Genomic DNA, 23,328 nt, shown 5'->3' with positions numbered 1-23,328 from the left:
AGAGATAAACAATGAACTCAAGGACAGCATTATCTGGATTGCAGTTGACAAAACTACAGACACTTGTGGGGGTACATTGCAAGTGTAATTGTTGTTACTTTAAAAGAAGAAGCTTCTTCTTCTTAACTTAGAAGCCTGCAAAGAATTTGAAAAAGTAAATCATTGTACAATTGCTAGATTTGTGAATGAGGGTATTAGAAAAAATTTTCCAGACTCTTCTACAGACGAAAGGGTGTTTGTGTTTATTTCAGATACTGCTCCATATATGACCAAAGCAGGAAAAGCCATCTGAGTATTTTATCCCAATTTGATTCATGTGATGTGCTTTGCTCATGGAGTACATCGCCTTGCTGAAGAAGCTCGTTCCACATTTGTGAATATAAATAAACTGATTCCATCCACAAAGAAAGTGTTTCTAAAGGCTCCTGCTTGCAGCAAGACCTAAAAAGAAAAACTACTAAATGTGCCTTTACTTCCTTAACCAGTGGTAACTCATTGCGGTACATGTGTCGAAGCTGTATTGTTTTACAATGAACATTTCAAGGCCATTAGAGGGGTAGTAAACGACTTTGATAGTGCAGAGGCTTTGGCAGTTTGCCAGTGCAAGGAAGCTTTAAATGATTCCAGTATTGAAAAAGACATTGCTGTGATTAGCACTCGTTTTTCCCATATACCTGCAAGTGTTAAAAAGCTTGAAACTCAAGGTTTGGTGTTGAATGAATCTATTCAGTTAATAAATAAAATTATTCTAGTGAACTCCTCATTGCTGGAGGTATTTCCAAGAAAACTTAAAGAAAAGTTTGAAAACATTTGAAACAATTACCCAGACTTTGAACACTTGTGCCAAATTAACAGCTATATTAGTGGGACAGGTGAACTTTTACCAGAAACAGTAAGTGACGACATAGCACCCATATTCAAATACTGACCAGTTACCTCAGTTGATGTAGAACGGCCCTTTTCTGATTATAAAGTTGTTTTGAGTCATCGAAGACACAATCTACTACCGAACATTTGGAACCATACTTGGTCGTTTATGTTTACAATAGCAGGAAAAGGTAAAATAAATCATAAATGAGGCTTTGGTCCAGTTGTATTAATTAAAAGTTAATGCTGTTCAAAAAAGTTCATGGTTGTAGGCTGTTTTTTAAATAAAACATTATAGAGTTTGTGAGTGTACCCCTTTGCATGCATTATATCTTGAAGTTGGTCCTGTACATATAGATTTTTTTGCTGTGACTCACTCACATCGCATCCACTTGTTGCTGACAACAATAGAAAAGAAGGAACAATTTTTGAAACATGGTGTGTGTCCCCATTTTGCAGATTTTTAAAAAACAATCCCAGAAAAGCCCCCCCTTCCTAATCACTACCAGAAAGTATTCAGAAAATATCAGCATCCTAAATGTACCGATTTTTCACGTTGCTGGTGCACTTCCTCATAATTAATATGCACAGGTTCAACTTTGAGATATAATGCACACAATAACTACCATGTTTTTTTATTATTTGATCTTGCACCATTTTCAAACTTTATTTAAGCATTTTCCATGCATATTTGCATGAGTAGTTTAAGGTTTTTATGATGCATATAATCCGGTCTCTAATCATCACATTCACTCTCTGCCCTTGAGGTTTCATTTGATTTCCTCCTTCCACTCCGATTCACTCTCTGCCCTTGAGGTTTCATTTGATTTCCTCCTTCCACTCCGATTCTTAACCTTTTTTGTCAGGTTGTGTACATTACATTGATGTTGGAGAGAGAGAGAGAATGAGAGAGAGAGAGAGAGAGAGAGAGAGAGAGAGAGAGAGAGATTGAGGAAGTGAGGGAGAGAGAGAGAGAGTGAGAGAGGGGGGGGGGGGGGGATAGCCAGATACGTTACTGCCTTGACGCTACAATTTTGTGGAATTCTTCCTTTCCTGCAGTCATGAGGCTGAAATGACAGCTTTTATTTCAACCTAATAATACTCAGGAGGGGTAAGTCAAACAGTTTATTGTGACAACTAGAAAACCAATGCAGCAGACCCATGTATAGAACTTTGCACCCAGCATAATGACTGGGAATACAATAAACCCAAACACCACCCAGTAGTTACAGCTTATGTACCTTCATACGAGCTTTTCCATCAGTGCAAAATGCAGAGAAATTCTAAATTACTGTTTTAGTGTGCCTAAAACGTTACACTGATTGTCAGAAATCGTATGAATTTCAGGGTTGTGATTTTACAGTAAGAATACAGTAGTACAGAGGTGTTATCCATATTCTTCACATAAAAGACCTGTTATAGTCTTTATGTGTACTTCAGTAATGAGACATACCATATAAAGATCCTGAAGACCAGCTTGAGTGTTTACCTCAACAGGAGGGGTTAGCTGTAAATATAGCAGTGGTGGGGGGAGAGTAACAGTATGACTGAAACATGACTATGCTTGCATAGTGAGGGTGTACAAAAAAATTTGGGCTGAATATACTATAATGGAGCCTATAAAAAGTTCTGAAATAGCAGTTTGGTGTTTTGTTGTTGTTGGGAGAAGAAACAGTACTGCACCCTCCCCGTTGCTCAATGTAGGGCAGCAATTAGAGGCACTGATTTGTGATATATATTTTCTGAAAATGTTTGTAATTTGATATTTAACTGTTGTGGAATATTCTGAGATCTTCTTTTTAATTTAATATTGCTGTGATTTCAGAATATTCATGTGCTGTGCATAAATACAAGCACTCCTCTCTCAGCAAGCAATTCAGCTCCATCTATGCTTTGTGCTAAGTTTGTGCAAAAAATTGATCTTCAAACGCTGAAAGGTCCATGATGGAGTAACAACAATATAATGAAAAGGACAGATTGCTACTCACCATACAGAGGAGACACTGAGTTGCAGGCAGGCACCATGAAAAGACTCATACACATTTTAGCTTTTAGCCAAAAGGCATTCATCTGAAGTAGAAAACACACATGCCATCACACTACCACAATTCTCACACAGACAACTACTGTCTCTGGCCATTGATGGGAGACTTTGACCTGATGGGAGAAGTAATCAGGTTGGTTACTATTAAGAGAAGGGTGGGGGACAACAGGATAGGGGTGGGGGAAGGTAAAATGCTGCTTATTGGAGGATGTAGAGACATGGTGAGGATAGTGTAATGCAACTAGGGGGAGTCATGAGGTTTGAGGGAGGAATGGGGGTTTGAAGGGGAAACAGAGAAGCAGAGGAGGGAAAAAAAAAGATTAGTGGGTGTCTTGGTCGAATAGAAAGCTGTTTAGCTTTGAGTGGGAATAGGGAAGGGCATAGGTGTGTGAAGCGTGGAGACTAACAGAGGTTGCGATCAGGGGGTTAAGGGAACATAGGATATGTTGCAGGGAGAGTTCCCACCTGCACAATTCAGGAAAGCTAGTTTTGGTAGAAAGGATCCAGGTGGCACAGGTTGTGAAGCAATCATTGTCACAAGAATGTTGTGTTGGTCAGTGTGCTCAGCAGCAAGGTGGTCCAGCTGTCTCTTGGCCACAGTTTGTCAGTGAACATTCATGCTGACAGTCAGCTTGTTGTTTGTCATGCCCACATAGAACACAGTACAGTGGCTGCAGCTTAGTTTAACACAGCACAGTGGCAGCAGCTTAGTTTTTAGATCACATGACTGCTTTCACAGGTACCCCGGCCGTTAATGGGAGGATGGCCTCTTGCACCTAACTCTCTTACTGGGATATGAGTCATGAGGCAAGGGGTTGGGGTGGAGGGGTGAAGTAGGGATGGATGAGGATATTGTGAAGGTTTGGTGTGCTGCAGAGTACCAATGTGTGGAAGGTGGGAAAGATAGTGGGTAGGATATTCCTTATTTCAGGGCACAACAAGAGGTAGTCAAAACCCTTCCGAAGAACGTGATTCAGTTGCTCCATTTCTTGGTGGTTCTGACTCATGAGGGGAGTGCTCTGACTGTATGGTGGTACATTAGGAGGTGATAGGTGACTGTAGAGATAAGGCGCGGGAGATCTTTTTATGTACAAGTCTGGGAGGATAATTTCAGTATGTGAAGACCTCAATGAGACTCTTGGTATATTTGGAGAGGGATTGTTTGCCACTACAGATGTGATGGCAATGGGTGGCTAAATTGTGTGAAATGAACTTGTTGGTATGGAATGGGTGGCAACTTTTGAAGTGGAGGTATTGCTGGTGGTTGGTAGGTTTAATATAGATGAAGTTACTGATGTAGCCATCTTTGAGGTTCAGGTCAACACAGAGGAGGAAGGTGGCTTGTTGGGATTAGGTGGAGTGAATGGGAGAGAAGGTGTTCAGGTTCTGGAAGAATATGGATACGGTACCCTCACCCTCAATCCAGATCACGAAGATATCATCAATTAATCTGAACAACAAGTTTGTTTGTGTGGTCATCCTGAAAAGGTGGTTTTATTTACAAAACAAGTATAATCTGAACAAGGTGAGGGATTCAAGATTCTGGGTGGCTAGGAAGGATTCCTCTAGACAGCCCATGAATAGGATGGTGCCATGCTTTTACCCATATGTATCCCATGGATTTGTTTGTAAGTGATACCTTCAAGAGTGATGCAATTGCTCATGGTGATGGGAATGGGGTTGTAGGTCTGGAATCAGTTGGATGTTGGGAAAGCTAGCATTCAATAGCAATTAAGGATATTAGCATAGAGAGAGGTGGCATCAACAGTGCTGAGCAGTTGTGGTGTGGTAAAGGAGCAGGAACAGTGGAGCTTCAATGGAGGAAATGTTAGCTGCCTTTTAAGTAAGAGAGTGGGTGGTATGCTGAAGGTGCTGGTCTAATAGCAGAGATTCTCTCAGTGGAAGCACAGTAACTGGCCACAATGGGATGTTCTGGGTGGTTGGGTTTATGGATTTTAAGAAGTGTGTAGAAGATAGGAGTATGGGGAGTGGTAGTGGTGAGGAGAGAGAGAGACTGAGGGGAGAGGTTCTGGGATGGGCCTAAGGATTTGAGGAGAGCCTGGAGAGCCTGCTGTATTTATGGAATGGGATCACTGTGGCAGGGATTTTATGTGGATGCATCTGACAGCTGGTGAAATCCTTTTGCAAGGCAATCCCCATGGTTCACAACCACAGCAGTGGAGCCTTTGTCAGCAGGTAGCATTATAAAGTCAGGATCAATTTTTATGTGGTAGATTGTGGTTCTTTGTGCAGGTGTAAGGTTAGCTAGCTTCCCTGTTAACGGATTTGGGGAACAATAGTCAGGTAAGATTTGAGGTTAAGAAATCTGGGAATGTTAACAGAGGTGATTTGGGGGTGGTGGGGATAGATTACAGTTAGATGGAGAAGTGGTCTGAGTCAGGTAGGGTTAAATAGGCTTGGGGGGTTGAGTCTGATTGGTAGGGTTGATGGTGAAAATGTGCTCTGTTGTGTGGACCAGAAAAGGGAGAGAAGGTCTTTAACAAGTCCAACATATCTGAATTTGGGAGTGAGGCAAAAGGTAAGGTCTTTGGAATGGACTGATGCTTCTGTGGGACATCGGCTTTTAGAGGAAAGGTTCATGTCTGTGTTTCAGGTCTGTTTAGGTTCTGGATTCTGTATAGTTGGGGGGAGAGTTTCTGAGTGTGTAGTAAAGGTAGTAGGTCTGTGAGGCAGAGTTTGTCAGCTGACAAAGGCTCCAGTGCTTTGGTTGTGAACCATGGGGATTGCCTTGCAAAAGGACTTCACCAGCTGTCAGATGCATCCACATAAAATCCCTGCCACAGTGATCCCTTTCCAGAGATTTTGAGGGTATTCTAGAGGTGGTGGATGGAGGTAGTCATGGATTTGATTATGAAACTGTCAGGTTTATCTGAGACACAGATACATAACACACTTGATAACTCAGGGTTGGATTTTGTTTAAAAAATGCAAATTGCTTTAGCTGTTTTTACATAATTATGAATGGTTCTCTCCTCATGATAACACAGCAGAATGATGTGTGTTTACTGTTTTGAATGTAATCCATTTTGTCTGTTTTCACAGGATGTGTTAAATGGATACAACAGCACAATATTTGCTTATGGTCAGACTGGATGTGGAAAAAGTTTCACTATGCAAGGATCCTACGATAACTATTCTGAACGTGGTGTCACACCACGGGCCATAGAGCATATTTTTGAAGAAATAGCTCTTGCTGAGAATACAAAATATCTTGTTCTTGTCTCTCACTTAGAGATTTATAATGATGAAATAAGAGATTTGCTTGGAAGTGGCAGAAGAAATAAGCTTGAGCTCAAAGAACATCCAGAGCATGGAGTATTTGTTCAAGGTACAAAGGAAATACTAACTATTAGTGTTGGACATTATAGAAAGAGCATTCAAAAAGTTTTGCACAGTCATCTCTAATTTTTTTATTTTTTTGCAGGAGCAGAATGAAATCTTTTGTGAACATGCTTGGAACACTTAGCTATAAGTTGGTGTATAAAAGTATTTTCTTTCATTTACAGGTGAGCCATAATGGACTGTGAAGTGGATGTCAGGTTGCAACAACGGTCAGTGATGGAGTTCCTCTTCAAGACCGATGATGACTCTGCCACAACGATTCACAGGAAGTTGCTCCCTGTTTATGAGGAGGACACAGTGGATTGCAGCAGTATCCAGCAGTGGTTGCAGAGGTTTAAAGAAGGTGATTTCTCTCCACTGGACAATCCATGATGTGGTAGACCATCGATGACAGTAAGTGATGTGAATAGGGAGACCATTGATCAAATAATCCAAAATGACAGATGTGTGACGACATGACAGCTTGCTGAAATGACTCATTTATCATTGAGTAGTGTGGTATCACTGGTACAGTCACTAGGGTACAGAAAAATCTGTGCACATTGGGTGCCTAGATTATTGATAAGAGAAATGAAAATAATGAGGAAGAATGAGTGCGAGGATCTCACAAAGACCTTTACTGAAGAGTGGAAAAAGTGTTTTGAAGGCGTCATTACCCAGGATGAAACATGGTTGTTTTTGTCCGAACCTGAGAGCAAAACGCAATACATGGAGTGGCATCATCTGGGTTCCCCTTGGAAGAAAAAAACAAGGCTTTCACGAGCACCAGGCTGAAAGGAGATGGTCTCCTCCTTCTGGGATCAGTGTGGTGTAATTTTCATTGACTTTTTGGAACCTGGCTCCACAATTAACCAGTATCATTACTGTTTGTCATTGGACAAGCTGTGATGTACCATCAAGGCCTGCAGACCACAACTTCAGGGTCAGCTCATCAGACTACACCATGACGATGCCAAACCCCATACAGCCCTTATGACGCAAGAGAAAATCAAGAAAATGGGTTGGAAAATTGTTCCTCATCCTCCCTGCAATCCGGACTTAGCTCTGTCTGATTTGTACCTCTTTTATCGTCTGAAGGCCCACCTGCATGGTAAAACATTTGATATTGAGAAAAACCTTATTTCCCGTGTCAAGTGACAGTGTAAAAGTCAACCCCCAGAATTTTACCAAAGTGCATTTATATCATGGAAAGAACGTTGGGCCAGATGTGTCACAGCTGATGGAGGCTACATTGAGTAGGCTAAATGTATAGCTAAATGTTTCAAGTATGTTCACAAAAAATTTTGTTCTCCTCCTGCAAAAAATAAAAAAATTAGAGATGACTGTGCAAAACTTTTTGACCACCCTTTGTACTATCTGTATGTTAACGTTCAGAATCACATCAGTTATTGACACATTTGTTCAAAATTAAAATAAAGAATATTTATTTTCTTAAGTATATTGATATTAGATAACAGCCAATGTATTTGTTGTAATTTGTACAAGTTTCTTTCTCTTACCACCACTACACACCTTTCTCATACTGCAACTATACATTGAAACCAGTGTATAGCAGCTTATGACATTGTGTCTGCTTGATTGTTTCATTATTAATGTCTTTCAAGTATATGAATAGTCATTTTGTGGTTAATACCCCTCCATTACCATTTCTGCTGGAGTATCGACTTACTCAGGTCTATAAGGCATTTGAGAAAGTAAGTGTACTGTGACTATAACAGGCTGTGTTTCTTTGTTCTTGAGGGTTTGCAACACTGTGTGGTAGAGGGGAATCCCCTGACCTGAGTAAGTGTTACAGAAATATGGTAATATGTGAACTCATGTTGTAGTATCCAGTTGAGTGAAAGATGTTGGTAAGAGATCCCTCCAAGTGTGAGCCATCCGTTGTGATCCGCTTCCTATTCATGGTAGGAATAACAGGTGCTGGAATTTTTTCATGAATCAAATAGTTTACAGTGAGGGTGTTATGAACAGAACAAATTTGTTTAAGTAGTGTAGAGAGTTTGGTTGAAGCAAAACAAATATTCATAACGAACAGAGGAGTGGAAGGCCTTCCATTTTGACTGAGGAGTTGGTGCAAAAAATTGCGTAAACTGTTGGTGAAGACCACCACGATTGACAGTGGATGAAATTTTTGTGATGTTTCCGCAACTATACAGAATTCTCTTGTATGAAACACTCACAGAAACACTAGGATAATGGAAACCGTGTGCAAGATGGGGCACAAAACAGCTGACAGAGCAGCACAAGAAAAATAGGGTCAGTAGTGCCTGCATGTTTCTTGAGCTATTTGAGTTGGAAGATGAGAATTTTCTGAGCTCTGTTGTGATGGAGATGAAACTCGTGTGGCTCATTACACGCCTGAGACAAAAAGAGTGACATCACACTGGCATCACACCAATTCCCCATCTGCCAAAAAATTTAAATCCACAATTTTGGGCAAAAAAATTATGGCCTCAATGTTTTGGGGCCAAAACAGCTTCGTTTAGGCCAAATTTCTGTCTCATGGGGAGACCCACAACACATGATGATATTGTGAGACCTTCAAAAATCTCAAAAGGAATATTCAGAACAAAGCAGGTGAATGCTGACAAGAGAAGTGTGTTGCATGACATTGTCCGTCCTCACACAGCACTAAGCACCAAGGTACTATTGGATCCCCCCCCCCCTCCCCCCCTTGCCCCCAACCCGCATATTCTCCTCACTTTACACATTCAAATCATCATCTTTGCAGCTTCCTGAAGGCATACATGAGTGGAATTAAACTATCAACTGCTGAGCAGATGGAGAAAGAGGTTCTGATGTGGGTGGAAGGAATTGATGGGAGAGTTCTTCGAGAAGGGCCTAAAGAAGCTTGTGCCAAAGCTCACCACATACATTGAACAGGATGGTGATTATGTGAAAAAATAGTCAACAAGTGTATCAACAATATCCTGCAGTTATATAAAAGCCCAAGTTTTGGTCCCCAGACAGTCAGTCCATGGCTGATTATCAGATGAGAAACCTGTGCTGGTTAGGTCAACAATAATACATCAACTTAACTGAGAAATAGGTGTAACACAAATAGGTCATGTGTTGAAACAATGACAGTGTCTGTTCAATACATACTGTATTATTCTGCAAGAACTGTGAACAGTGTGGTTAGGTTTTTACTGTTCCTAGACATTCAACAGTAAACTATTGTAGCAGCATGCTGATGTTTGCCTGCAACCCATTAATGAGGCTTATCAGAATTTGCCAATAGTTAACTGGCCATGTAACTGAACTGTGTAATATTAGGGGGGGGGGGGGATTAGAATAGTGAAAATAAAGAACTGTGAAACAACTGTGCAGCTGTCAGCTATGTCATTTACAGTAATCAGTGTTGAACTTCCACCCCCAGTTTTCAGCCAGTATAACAATACAGTACAACACAGAGGACCATCAATGAGATAATAAAGCAGATGAACATCACACATTGTGGTCTGTAGTTAAGTCTGAATTAGGTGTTAAAAATTACAAGCAAAACATTTCAAAAATCAAACTTAAAGAAAAATCTGTTGTAAATCCAGCTCAAATACCTGAGCGACTGCTTCAATAAGTACTTCATAAATGTAGCAAAATCTGATTTAAATGTAACAAATTATGAGCAGAAAGTAAATAGTTTTGGATTGAAAGACAGTATTAGAGAACATCTTAAATAATTCAGCATAATCTCAACAAAATTTGTTGACAATGTCATACTCTCTTTAAAAGATAAAGACTTTGCAGGTAGGGATAGATATCCACCAAAGTAATTAAAAAATTTGACAACATAATAGGTCATAATAAACAAATCATTTGAGAAAGGTTACTTCCCTGATCTCTTGAAATATGCAGAAGGGAAACCATTGTTTAAAAAGCTTCAGAAGCTGATATGGGAAGTTATCACCCCATTTCTATGCTCCCAGTCATATCAAACATTTGAAAAAATTGCTGCTTTATGAATACAAAGCTTCATCACACAGTATGATATTTCAAGTGACCAGTTTTCCTTTGAATAAGGTAAAAAAACAACAGATACAATAAAAAGGTTTATTGAAAAAATTACTTGATCATTAGATAGGAAAGCTAAAACTGCAGGAATATTCTGTGATCTTACAAAAGCATTTGACTCTGTAAACCATGCCCTGGTGCTTTTCAAACTCAGCAGGTATGGAATGTTGGGTATTGCTTTGAAATGGTTTGAATCATATCTTATGGAGAGGAAACAAAGGGTAATGATGGAACAGATTACTACTCAGAGTGGAAAACTGTGTCAGATGATGTTCTAAATTTTTCACTCACTAACCCTGTCATCTGTGGTATCACTATTTTTAATCATCATTATCCTCATACACAGATGTGAAATTTATGTCTTTGCTGTTTATTCCAAATATGTTGTGATTTCTGAGGTTGTGGTTACAGTGGGGCCTGAGAACGCAGTTGTTTATATCTGAATACATATTGAATTTCACTTCTATACTGATTTGAGAAGGTTAGAATGTATCTTGCTCTCAAACATATCATTTGTCTGCTGCTCTCTCATAGACTTTGTAGATCCTCTAGCTGACACACACCCTTTCTTTTCCATCATAACCCACAAAGAGTACCAACGACATTGCAGCAAAAAACAGAGAAGTATGCCACTGGCCTCAATCTAGGCTTTTACCATATCCTTCAAAAATGAATAGTCTTCTTAAGTATATGTCCAATTTTAAAGTCAATCCAGTTCCTACTACAGTTGGATTCAGTCAAACTCCAGTTTAAATGTGGTAGCTGTACCAAAAGAGCCAAAGTACGTACTGTACATTGCCATGGTTGGCATCTAATTTTCTGCCTGCTCACTACTCCCCTTCCCGCATTCAGCTACTTCTCAGCCAAGCTGGTATATTAGTTCCCTCTCTGACCTTCTGTAGTGCTGTGCTTGAGCAACTGCAAAACTTGGACTGCAATATCTACTAGAGTGCAAGTCTTAATAACAACTAATACACAAATAAAATATCACAATCATGATTCAGTACAATTCTCAAATTTGAGCTTGTCCCATCATCTACTGATGTCTGTTTTTACTGTCTCCATGATGAGTCTTGCTGCTGTAATTTATTCTCGTGACAACAATTACTCTCAACTTAATATTATATAGCTGGATAGATGAAAGATCTACTCACCAAGTGGCAGCATAACACACACACACATAAGAGACCGTTGTGAGTGGCAAGCTTTAGGAGCCAGTGGCTCTTTCATCAGGCTGATGGGTTGAAGGGGGAGGAAGAAGGGTGAAGGAAAAGGACTGGAGAGGTCTAGGAAAAGGGATAGATTTTGGGAAAGTTATCCAGAACTGCATGTCAGGGGAGACTTACCATATGAGATGAGGTGAGATTTGAAAACCTGACAGCTTAAAGGTGGAAGACAGGGTAATATGCAAGACAGAGATTACTACTAAAACATCGTACATGAGTTAATAAGAATGAGAAGCTAAGTGTATTGTAAGTATCAGAGGTGGGAAGGGGTGGTGAAAAATAGACGGGAAAGACAATGAAAGATGTGGTAAATTAAAACGGAGTGAAGCAAAACGTAGTTACAATGAAGAAAAGCTGAGACAGAACAAGTTAACGTAAATTAAGGCCAGGTGGGTGGCGAGAACTAAGGACATGGTGTAGTGTTAGTTCCCACCTGCAGAATTCTGAGAAACTGATGTCTGGGGGAAGAATCCAGATGGCACATGTGGCGAAACAGGAGCTGAGGTCATCATGAATGTCATGTTGTAGAGCATGTTCTGCAACAAGATATTGCAAGATGCAAGTATATACCCTCTGCTTGTGCCCATTCATCCTAACTGATAATTTGATGGTAGACATGCCACTGTAGAAGGCTGAACAGTGTTTACATAATAGCTGGTATATGGCATGTGCCACTTCTCAGGTGGCTCTCCCTTTGATAGTACATGTTTTGCCAGTTACAGGGCTATTGTAGGTGGTAGTAGGAGGGTGCATAGGGCAAGTCTTGCAGTGGGGATGGTCACAGGGGTAGGAGCCAAAGCGTAGGGAGAGGGGTGCAGAAGGAATATTGCAGAGATTGGGAGGATGACGAAAAGCTATTCTAGGTGTGGTGGGCAAAATCTGTGACTGTCCCCACTACAAGACTTGCCCTATGCACCCTCCTACCACCACTTATATGAGCCCTGTAAATGGCAAAACATATACTATCAAAGGGAGAGCCACCTGCAAAATACACGTCATATACCAGCTAATATGTAAACACTGTTCAGCTTTCTACATCAGCATGACTACTACCAAATTATCAATGAATGGGCATAGGCAAAGCGTATATACTGGCAACTCACAATATCCTGTTGCAGAGCATGCTCTACAACATGACATTTGTGACCTCGGCACCTGTTTCACCAGACGCACCATCTGAATTCTTCCCCCCAGACACCAGTTTCTCAGAACTATGCAGGTGGAAACTAGCACTGCAACATCTCCTAGGTTCTCGCCTCCCACCTGGTCTTAATTTACGTTAATTTCTTCTGTCTCAGCTTTTCTTCACTGTAACTACTCTTTGCTTCACTCTGTTTTGATTTACCACATCTTTCATTGTCTTTCTCGTCTATTTTTCACCACCCCCTCCCACCTCTGTTATGTACAATGCACTTAGCTTCTCAATCTTATTAATTCATGCACAATGTTTTAGTAGTAATCTCTGCCTTGCATCTTACCCTGTCTTCCACCTTTAAGCTGTCAGGTTTCCAAACCTCGCCTGATGCAGTCTCCAACAATCAGTCTTTCCTTTTCATCTTGTACGGTAAGTCTCCTCTGACCCGCAGTTCTGGGTGACTTTCCTAAAATCTATCCCTTTTTCCTAGACCTCTCCAGGCCTTTTCTTTCACCCTTCTTCCTTCCCCTTCAACTCTTCTGCCTGATGAAGGAGCCACTGGTTCCAAAAGGTTGCCGATCACAAGTCTTTTATGTGTGTGTGTTCTGTTGCTGCTTGGTGAGTAGATTTTTTATCTATCCAATTAAATAATTTTATCAGTAATTGATAGCTTAATATGATTTATTTCATTAGTTGAACTTTACATTCTTGATAACGTATCCTTCTTGTTTCATATGAATGTCAGCATCATGTTCTAAAGCTTATTAACAGCTGGTAACATTTTTACCCGGTATTGTAATAAGTGAATAGCAATCGAATTTCTGATTTGCAACCCAGTTAGTAAATCATTACAGTCTCTCATAATCAAATAAAATATTGATCTGGATTTGGAATTAAATAACGATTTTGAAGGACAACTTCTCCACTTTTGAATGTTACCTGTACTTAAAAAGCAGCCTTATATTTGAACATGATTATCCATACATTTATGAGGACTTTTATTGTAAAGCTGTTCAAATACAACAAGAAGTTGTCAGATGACAGATTTTGGTGCTATTTCCTCCTGTGTTTCACAAAACTGTCAAATTTTTAAGCAGAGCAATAGACTGTTGTAGTGGTTACTTCATAGTTTCTTGTGTATCCCTTGCGTTAATACCATGAGAGTCAAATGTCATGTGATTCTTCAAGCAATGGCCATACTGTATCAAGTGCTTCAGCATACTAGGAATTCTTGAATCTTTTCAAAGGTGAGTACCATTTGACCAGTCCTGCCCTTCCAAATTCTTCAAAATATATCTGCATGTGACCTCAATAATCAAAGCTTTATCAAAAAATGTAAGCTGAGCCCTATATCTTATTAAACAATGTAAAAATGTTAACCTTGGCAGTAGTAGTTTAATCTGCAAATATGACAACACTCTTTCCAGAAACCATTCATTCAATTTGAATCTGGCAGAGACAGTTTTTTACCACTGCTGCTATTTTACCCAATACCTCCATATATTCTTACATTAGCTAGATTATAAATAACTCAAATCAGAGCTTCTTTCTGTGTAAATTGTTCTGGTCATTTGAGTGTTTGATTACTTTTAGGAAACCATTATAGAATGATGCAAGCTTGACTCTTTATGCAGTTCCTTCATGAACAAATAATCATGTCTCTGTTGGATATGGGATAATGATCAACAGCTGATCTGACAACAGAGCGAGTATGGGATACTTATATACGTGGAGGCAATGAGATTGTTTTATGGCATTCTCTGTCTTGTTCTCTTTATATTTCAGGTATATCTCTTCATTCAGTTCAAGGTGTACATGATTGTGAGAAACTCATGCAAAAAGGTATCAACAATAGGATAACAGCAGAAACACAAATGAATTATGATTCTTCACGCTCGCATTCAGTCTTTACTATACATGTAGAAATCGTCCCTGTTAATACATCAGAAGTTGATGCAATGCAAATGAAATTTCAAAACATACGAAAGGGAAAGTTAAATTTGGTAGACTTAGCTGGAAGTGAGCGTCAAGGAAAAGCAGGTAAGTGCAAAATGAGTGGAACTATATGTAGAATGTGTGTAGAATGTTGTTTATTCATCCATAATGTACAGTTACAAATCAAAGATTTTTGTACTGGAGACATGTCAAATTACTTTTTAAAAAATAATGTTACAATAATTAACATATTCAAGCAGGCATTTCTGAATTTTTAGACATGAACAATTTAACAAGAACATATATAACACTTATGGTCATTTTGCAGCTTGCAATACAATTTACACAATATATTAACAATTTATTATACAATACATAACATTTGTTGTTTCTTTTCTTTTCACATTGCCAAACTGTCTTGCAAGAATTCTTCAATTGAATAATAACATTTTTCCTGTAGTGTATTAAATATCAATCTTTTTAGTGGGTCAAACTCTTTTCCTCTAGTGTATTAAATAACAATATTTTTAGTGGGTCGAACGCCATATTTAACAGATTTGTGTTATTTAATTTATTGTAAATTTTTAATCCCATCTACAATGGTGTTTGAGCATTAAGTTTTAAATTATGAGAGGGAAATTTGAAACTGGGTCTGCAAAAAGTACTGCAATTGTGGTTGAAATGAAAATTGTCAAGTGAGTTTTGATTTTTACATATGAAAATAAAAATTTCGTAGATGTACAGAGATCGAATGGTTAGTGTGGGTTTTTTGGCTGCAGCGATGGGCCACACACCAAAAACTCCAACTTATTGTGATAAGACGCTTTTATTAAGGTTCGTATGATTACAGAGAACACAAGGAAAACATTGCAGAAATTCACGACACGTATATCACTCAGTCAAGTAGTAGACGGGACTAATCAAAGAACTCCAGTCTCCAAAGACCATTTACTCTGCACTTCGCCTGTGAAGTTACTGGTGGTCGATTGTGCCACAGTTAGTATTTTTAATTTTTTAAATAATGGGCAACATGATGTTTTTCTTCAGACTAAACACATGTTTCTTATGATTGTCTTTTTATGTGCAAGTAATCTTGGGCTGTTCATAGAGTTTTCCCAGAAAATTATTCTGTATCAAATTATAGTCTCAAAGTAGCTGTGGTAGCTGTGGTAGACTATCTTCCTGGCGTCCAAGTGTATGGAACCAGACAAGACATTCATTGTATAAGCTAGGCTGTTTAGTTTGTTTCTTAAGAAGTCAACATGTCAGCATGTGCCTTCCAATTTAAATTTTTGTCATTATTTAGACCTAGAAATTTTACATAACTTGCTTCAGCCAATTCCTGATCACCATGCACTATTTTTATGAGAGATGCTGATGATGTTTTAGCACAGAAGTGCACAAATTGTGTTTTTGTAACACTGAGTTTTAATCCATTGTGCTGAAACCATAATTCCAGGTTTCCCGTTATATTTCCCACAGTATCATGAATTTGTTCTAAATTGTCATTTTCAATTAGAACTGAGGTGTCATCAGTGAATAAAACAGAGTGAGCATCTTTGCTTAAAGGTAGATCATTTGTGTACAGTAGAAAAAGATAAGGTCTTAAAATTGTGCCCTGTGGGACCCCTGTAGAAGTCTTTTTTCAGTCCAAGAATGACTTTTTTCCATTTGAATTTAGAATAACTCTCTGTTTTCTTTCTGACAAATAAGATTTGAACCACTGCACTGCCCTTCCACAGCCCTATATCTTTCTAACTTGTGCAGAAGTAGTAAGTGATTGACATAGCGAAAAGCTTTGGTCAAATCACAAAAAATACCTGTGACCTTTTCACCCTTGTGTAAAGCAGAGCTTATCTTTTCAGTGAATTCCCTGATAGCATTTATTGTATTTTTCCCCTTTTGAAATCGAAATTGATTTTTAACTGTAATATTGTTTCTATAAGAAAGTTTTCAGTCCTTTCTATCACCTTAGCAAAAACTGGCAGCAGGGAGATAGGGCAGTAATTTCCCATGTCATCTGGTGAGCCTTCTTGAACAATTGTCTTATTTCAGCATTTTTGAACACATCTGGGAAATATCCTTCCTCAAATGGCTAATTAATAATTTTAAATTATGGATGAGAAATGATGTTATAAAGAGTCTTGACTACAGTGGTTGGAACTTCATCCCACCCACCTAATTTCTTGTTTCTCAAAGACACTATAGCATCTTCTACATCTTTTGGGATAATTCTTTTGAATATTTTCAGACCTGCATTTTGTTTTGTATTTACAAAGTTGACATCTAACTTGTTCTCATGGGCTGTGATATCTACTTCTGGTTTTGCCACACTTAAGAAAAAATCATTGAAATATTTTGACATTTGAAAAGGATCTACAATTATATAATTTTTAATTTTAATTTGAACAATTTCTTGGCACTTGTTCTTTACTCCCAACTCAGATTTAATGATACCACAAACTGCCTTTGATTTATTTTCGTGTTTACTAATACACATGTTGTTAGCCAGGTTTTTTTTGTGCCTGTACGACTTTTTTGAATTTATTCTTATATCTCTTTACACACTCCACAAAGTCAGTATTCTTGTTATGTTTTACTCATTGTGAAGCAGTCTTTTCTTGGCACTAGAAACTTTTATTCCTGGTTTAATCTAGTTTATTTTATTGGCCACTCTTTGTCGCTAGGCTTGAGGGGGGAAGTTTCATTGAAAATATCTAGGAAACAGTTTATGAATGTTTTGAAATTTTCGTTTCACTTGACACACAGTTATCTACAGGCCAGTTTATAGTTCTTAGTTTGTTGGAAAATATAGTTCCATTCTCTTTTCTAAAGTTCCTTTTAAAACATGTTTTCACATATTTTGATTTCCCTATTTTTGGGAACTCTATCAGCAGTGCTGAATGATCTGATATCCCTAAATCTAAACAGAATTTACTTCCATCCTCAAACTTATAATTTGTCAGAATATTGTCAATACATGTTTCAGAGTGGCTATTTCTTCTAGTACATTGAGTGAAATTTAAATGAAAAACATATTTCTGAGTCACAAAAATTTACAGTGTCATGATTATTATTTAATACATTTATATTGAAGTCTGCCGCTATTACAATTTTTTTCTTTCTGTCTTTCTGAAGCCTTTCTAATAAACATTGAAATTTGGATAAAAAGAATTTTGTTACAGCACTTCCAGGACAATTCTGCACAGAGATACAATTACAGTATTTAAATCAATTATCTCCACAGCACAACTTTCAAAATCACCTTCCTCATTCAAACAGTTGAACTCAGTTCTCTCTTTAAAATTTATTGAGTCATTTGAAGGATGCAGCAACCTCACGAGATCTGTTACCTACACAAACTACTGGCAAATGTAAAATGTTCAATTTTGTTTGGAATCCCTATACTGTCTTTTGTCAGCCAATGCTCATTTAAACATACAATTTTTTAACTTTGAACATTCTGAAAGTAAAACTTGAAGTTCAACAATTTTAGAATAACTTTGGTTACAAAAATCTGAGGCTGTTCCATTTTATTCCAATGCATTAGAAAATGTTTATTGCTGTTTTGAATGCTTTTAAGTAAATCAGTTGTTGGAATATATCTATATATTTTTTTTAAAATTTTCAGTTGATTCTTTAGTTTTAACATCCCTTCCACCACACTTTGTCAGTTTCCTGATTTTTGGTGATTTTGCAAACGTCCAAAAACATTTTACTCGGAGTCACTGAGCCTAGCCTATTTAGATGTACACCATCTATACTCAGGCATTTGTTATTTATAAATTTGTTTGGGTTTATAAATACCACACCAGGCTTATCACACTGATCACTAATTCCATCATTTATCTCATCTATGTAAGAGTCACTCAATGATCTCCTGTGCAAAATACCATTTATTACCAGTCGTTATTTAATATAAAAAGATTTGTCAGTACGAATCAAGTTTTGACATTCACTAATGATTTCGGCCTCACTGCTATGTTGAACAGTTTGTCCCAACATGCATGAATATGCCCTTCAAATTTGATTTCACTTTGACATCCTTTTGGTTAGTAGCAATGTTTTTTTTTTAATGGTTGTTTAGTTGATCCAGCCTAATGCTAACATTGTGTTAAATTCTGAACAATGTTATTGTAGTGACAGTGAGTATCTGGTCACCCATGCTAAAAGTAAAACATTAACTAAAAAAATCAGAAACAAGAGTTGATTGATATTTATGTTATCTACTATATTTGTTAAAACAGTCCGTGAAAAATAAACATGCACTGGGTTGTTGTGGGATTCAATTAAACCTTCCACTGCAGCACTTGTTATGGGGCCGGCCGGAGTGGCCGAGCGGTTAAAGGCGCTACAGTCTGGAACCGCACGACCGCTACGGTCGCAGGTTCGAATCCTGCCTCGGGCATGGATGTGTGTGATGTCCTTAGATTAGTTAGGTTTAAGTAGTTCTAAGTTCTAGGGGGACTTATGACCACAGCAGTTGAGTCCCATAGTGCTTAGAGCCATTTGAACCATTTTTTGAACTTGTTATGGAGGACTGGATTTGGTTAGATGTAGGTAGCTTTTCATTCCAATATATACATAATGAGGAGATCCTCCAAACAGATGTGCTAGTGTACTATCCAGAGAAATGGGTCTAATGACTGTAGAATAAGTAAAAAAATTTAAAACATTGATGTTAGGCACAACAAAAAGACATTTGAGCTTTTGGCCAAAAGGTCTTCTTCTAAAGTAAAAAAACACACATAAGCACATCTCCCACATACATGACAGCAGTTGTGCTTGACTTGAGAAGCAGTCTGTTGCTGATGTGGGTAAGGAGGAGGCTTGGTGGGGAGGCATAGCAGGGTAGGGGTGGGGCACAGTGTAGTGGCCCTTGTGGGAGCATGCAGGATTGTAGTGGTGACAGGATAGAGCTGATAGATGCAGGAGGTAAGTTTAGGTGGGAGGGGAAGGGGAGTGGAAAAGTAGATGAGTAGAGGAGGGTAGAAAGACTAGCTGGTGTGTTGTTGGAATAGAAGGCAGTGTAGGCTGGAATGGGTCCTGGGAAGAGGGTAGGTAGGTGGAGGACAGGCACTAGCACAGCTTGAGGGCAGGGGGTTTGCAGGAACATAGGATATATTGTAGGAAGAGTTTTCATCTGAGGAATTCAGAAAAGCAATGGTCCAAGTCTCTTCTGGCCATCTGCATCCACATCTATAGACTGCAGACCACTGCGAGGTGCTTGGCAGAGAGTATGTCCCACTGTACCAGTTATTAGGGTTTCTTTCTGATTCTTCCACATATGGAGTGTGAAATATGCTCATTATTTTTATATGCTTGAATTTAGCATATTTCGTGACAGTACTCACTTTTCCGTGAAATGTTTGCAAGATGATATTTGTCTTTTTTGTGTTGGCTTCAGTCATCTAGTGAAAGTATCATTCCACAATGCAGTTTCGTTGGCTGCAGAAATGACCTGGTTCAATGCGTTTGCCTCATTTTTGCTGCTTCAAATACCATTTCTTCGATGTAGTTCCTTCTTGATGCTTATATAAAAAAAGTAGTAACATAATTTTTCCTGTTCACTAGCAAATTATTATAACGGCGACCTCCACATTGTTCCACTGTCACACACACTGAGAATTCACTGCTGACTGACTACGGTCAAAGACGACTCTAGCATCAAAGACATTTCACACAACACACAAGCTTCCACTTGTAACCAGTCTCTTTGATATTCTTCGTCACATCTACTAATAGTAATCAATACGCTGTCACTCTCAAACATATAAGCAAATTAGCATAAAATAAGGCAAATTACAATTCACAAAAAAATATTCTGACAAAAATATAAGAAAACATTTACAACCTCCCTCATTAGATTTGGTATCAACAAATCCGGTAGAAAATAACACATCTTCCAGATCCATTACAAGTGGAAGATTGATTGTTTGAATGCCTCTGTGCATGCATTAAGTATTCTAATCTTATCCTCACGATCCATGTGTGAGCCTATGTAGGGGGTTGTAGTATATCCCTAGAGTAATCATTTAAAGCCATATCTTGAAACTTTGTCACTAGACTTTCTCGGGATAGTTTATGTCTGTCTCCAAGAGTCTGCCAGATCAGTTCCTTCAGTACCTCTGTGACACTCTCCCATGGATTAAACAAACCTGTGACCATTTGGGCTGCCCTTCTCTGTATATGTTCAGTATCACCTGTCAGTCCTATCTGGTCCTGGTCCCACACACTTGATCCTTGATCAATATTCTAGGATGGGTCACATGAGTGATTTGTAAGCAGTCTCTTTAGTGGACTGATTGCAGTTCACCAGTATTCTACCAATAAACCAAAGTCTACTACCTGCTTTACCCATGACTGAAACTATGTGATCATTCCATTTCATATCCCTACAAAGTGTTACACACAGGTATTTGTATGAATTGGCCGATTCCAACAGTGACTCATAGATATTATAGTCATAGGATACTATGTTTTTTTCACTTTGTGAAGTGGACAGTTTTACATTTCTGAGTACTTACAGTGAGTTGTCAATCTCTGCATGAAGTTGAAATCTTATTGTTGAAATCTTATCAATGTCTGACGGAATATTTATGCAGCTTCTCTCAGATAGTACTTCATTATAGATAACTGCATCATCTGAAAAATGCCGGATTTTACTATTGATGTATTGCATGAGATTTGAAAACATCATTTTTAAATCTCATCTGATACAGTCCCCAACAATTAGTTGGGGACAGTGGAACAATCAGTCGACATCCAGTAACTCTCCTCCTACCTATGGTGCTGGGTGACTTTTCTCACATCTACCCCTTTTCTTAAACCTCTCCAGTCCTTTTCCTTCAGCCCCTCTCTCTTCTCCTTAACTCTTCTGCTGGAAGAAGGAGTCACTGCCTTGGAGAGCTTGCATAAGTGTAACCTTCTTTTATATGAGTGCGTTCTCCTGCCGCCACTTGATGAGTAGATTTTTTTATCCATCCAGTTACATTACATTGTCAATAATTGAAACTGATTATTTTCATTGCTATAATGATGAATCTGTATTACTTGAAATAAAACCACTACACACCTTTTAAACGTTAATCAGAATATATTGCGGAATGAGCAGGACACTTTCCAGTAAAAATTGACTTAATTCTATTGCTCATTGAGTCATTATATTTCATATAAATTTACTTGAATTTAAAATTCAGTCATGGCAGCTGCCAATAATCACCTATTATACAAAAGTTTATGAGTGTTACATCAACTTACTCATATGAGTCCTCAGACATAAGTGAATCTACATTACATTAATAATGCAAAAACTGGTCTGTTCATGGAGTAACACTGTGATCCAAAGAGCACTGAGCTCCACGCAACTGTACCGATTACACTTGTAGAATATTTTCAGCAAATACCTATTTATATAAAAATGTTACAGTTGTTTCTCATACAGAAGTGAAAATAACTCCTTGAATGAATGGCAACAAAATTTAATCTCATGATACCATATCAAACAATGAGAAATGGAATAGTGACAAGATTTGAAAAGGATAGATTGCTACTCACCATATAGAGGAGATGTTGAATCAGAGACAGGCACAAGAAAAAGACTGCTAAACATGTGTGTTTTTGGCCAAAGGGTCTTCTTCTAATGTACACTACTGGCCATTAAAATTGCTACACAATGAAGATGACATGCTGCAGATGTGAAATTTAACCGACAGAAAGAAGATGCATATGCAGATGATTAGCTTTTCAGAGCATTCACACAAGGTTGGTGCTGGTGGCGACACCTACAATTTTCTGATATGAGGAAAGTTTCCAACCAATTTCTCATACACAAACAGCAGTTGACCGTTGTTGCCTGGTGAAACATTGTAAGAAGGAGAAATGCGTACCATCATGTTTCCAACTTTGATAAAGGTTGGATTTTAGCCTATCGCAATTGCGGTTTATCGTATCACGACGTTGCTGCTCACGTTGCTCGAGATCCAATGACTGTTAGCAGAATATGGAATCAGTGGGTTCAGGAGGGTAATACGGAACACCTTTCTGGATCCCAACGGCCTCGTATCACTAGTAGTCAAGGTGACAGGCATCTTATCCGCATGGCTGTAACAGATCGTGCAGCCACGTCTCAATCCCTGAATCAACAGATGGGGATGTTCGCAAGACAACAACCATCTGCATGAACAGTTCAATGACGTTTGCAGCAGCATGGACTATCAGCTTGGAGACCATGGCTGCGGTTACCCTTGATGCTGCATCACAGACAGGAAATCCTGTGATGGTGTACTCAACAACGAGCCTGGGTGCATGAATGGCAAAACGTCTTTTTTTGGGTTAATCCAGGTTCTGTTTACAGCATCATGATGGTTGCATCCGTGTTTGGCGAAATGCTCGAGAACACACATTGGAAGCGTGTATTCATCATCACCATACTGGCGTATCACCCAGCGTGATGGTATGGGGCGCCATTGGTTACACGTCTTGGTCACCTCTTGTTTGCATTGATGACACTTTGAACAATGCACGTTACATTTCAGATGTGTTACGACCCATGGCTCTACCCTTCATTCGATCCCTGTGAAACCGTACATTTCAACAGGATAATGCACAACCACATGTTGCAGGTCCTGTACGGGCCTTTCTGGATACAGAAAATGTTCAACTGATGCCCTGGCCAGCACATTCTCCAGGTCTCTCACCAATTGCAAACGTCTGGTCAATGGTAGCTGAGCAACTGGCTCATCACA

At 38.7% G+C, this 23,328-nt stretch overlaps 1 protein-coding gene across 1 annotated transcript in view; it reads left to right on the top strand.

The window, feature by feature from the left end:
• LOC124795564 (kinesin-like protein KIF17) overlaps nucleotides 1-23,328 on the top strand; it is a 190,007-nt gene that overhangs the window by 39,177 nt on the left and 127,502 nt on the right. Inside the window, exons 4-5 of the mRNA XM_047259637.1 lie at nucleotides 5,975-6,260; nucleotides 14,432-14,686. Coding sequence (XP_047115593.1) covers nucleotides 5,975-6,260; nucleotides 14,432-14,686 — 541 coding nt within the window. The remainder of the gene's footprint in view (nucleotides 1-5,974; nucleotides 6,261-14,431; nucleotides 14,687-23,328) is intronic.

This window comes from Schistocerca piceifrons, chromosome 4, assembly GCF_021461385.2.
Source record: "Schistocerca piceifrons isolate TAMUIC-IGC-003096 chromosome 4, iqSchPice1.1, whole genome shotgun sequence".
NCBI lineage: Eukaryota > Metazoa > Arthropoda > Insecta > Orthoptera > Acrididae > Schistocerca > Schistocerca piceifrons.
Note: the sequence above shows the minus strand (reverse complement) of the source record. Positions and strands in the feature narration are given on the sequence as shown.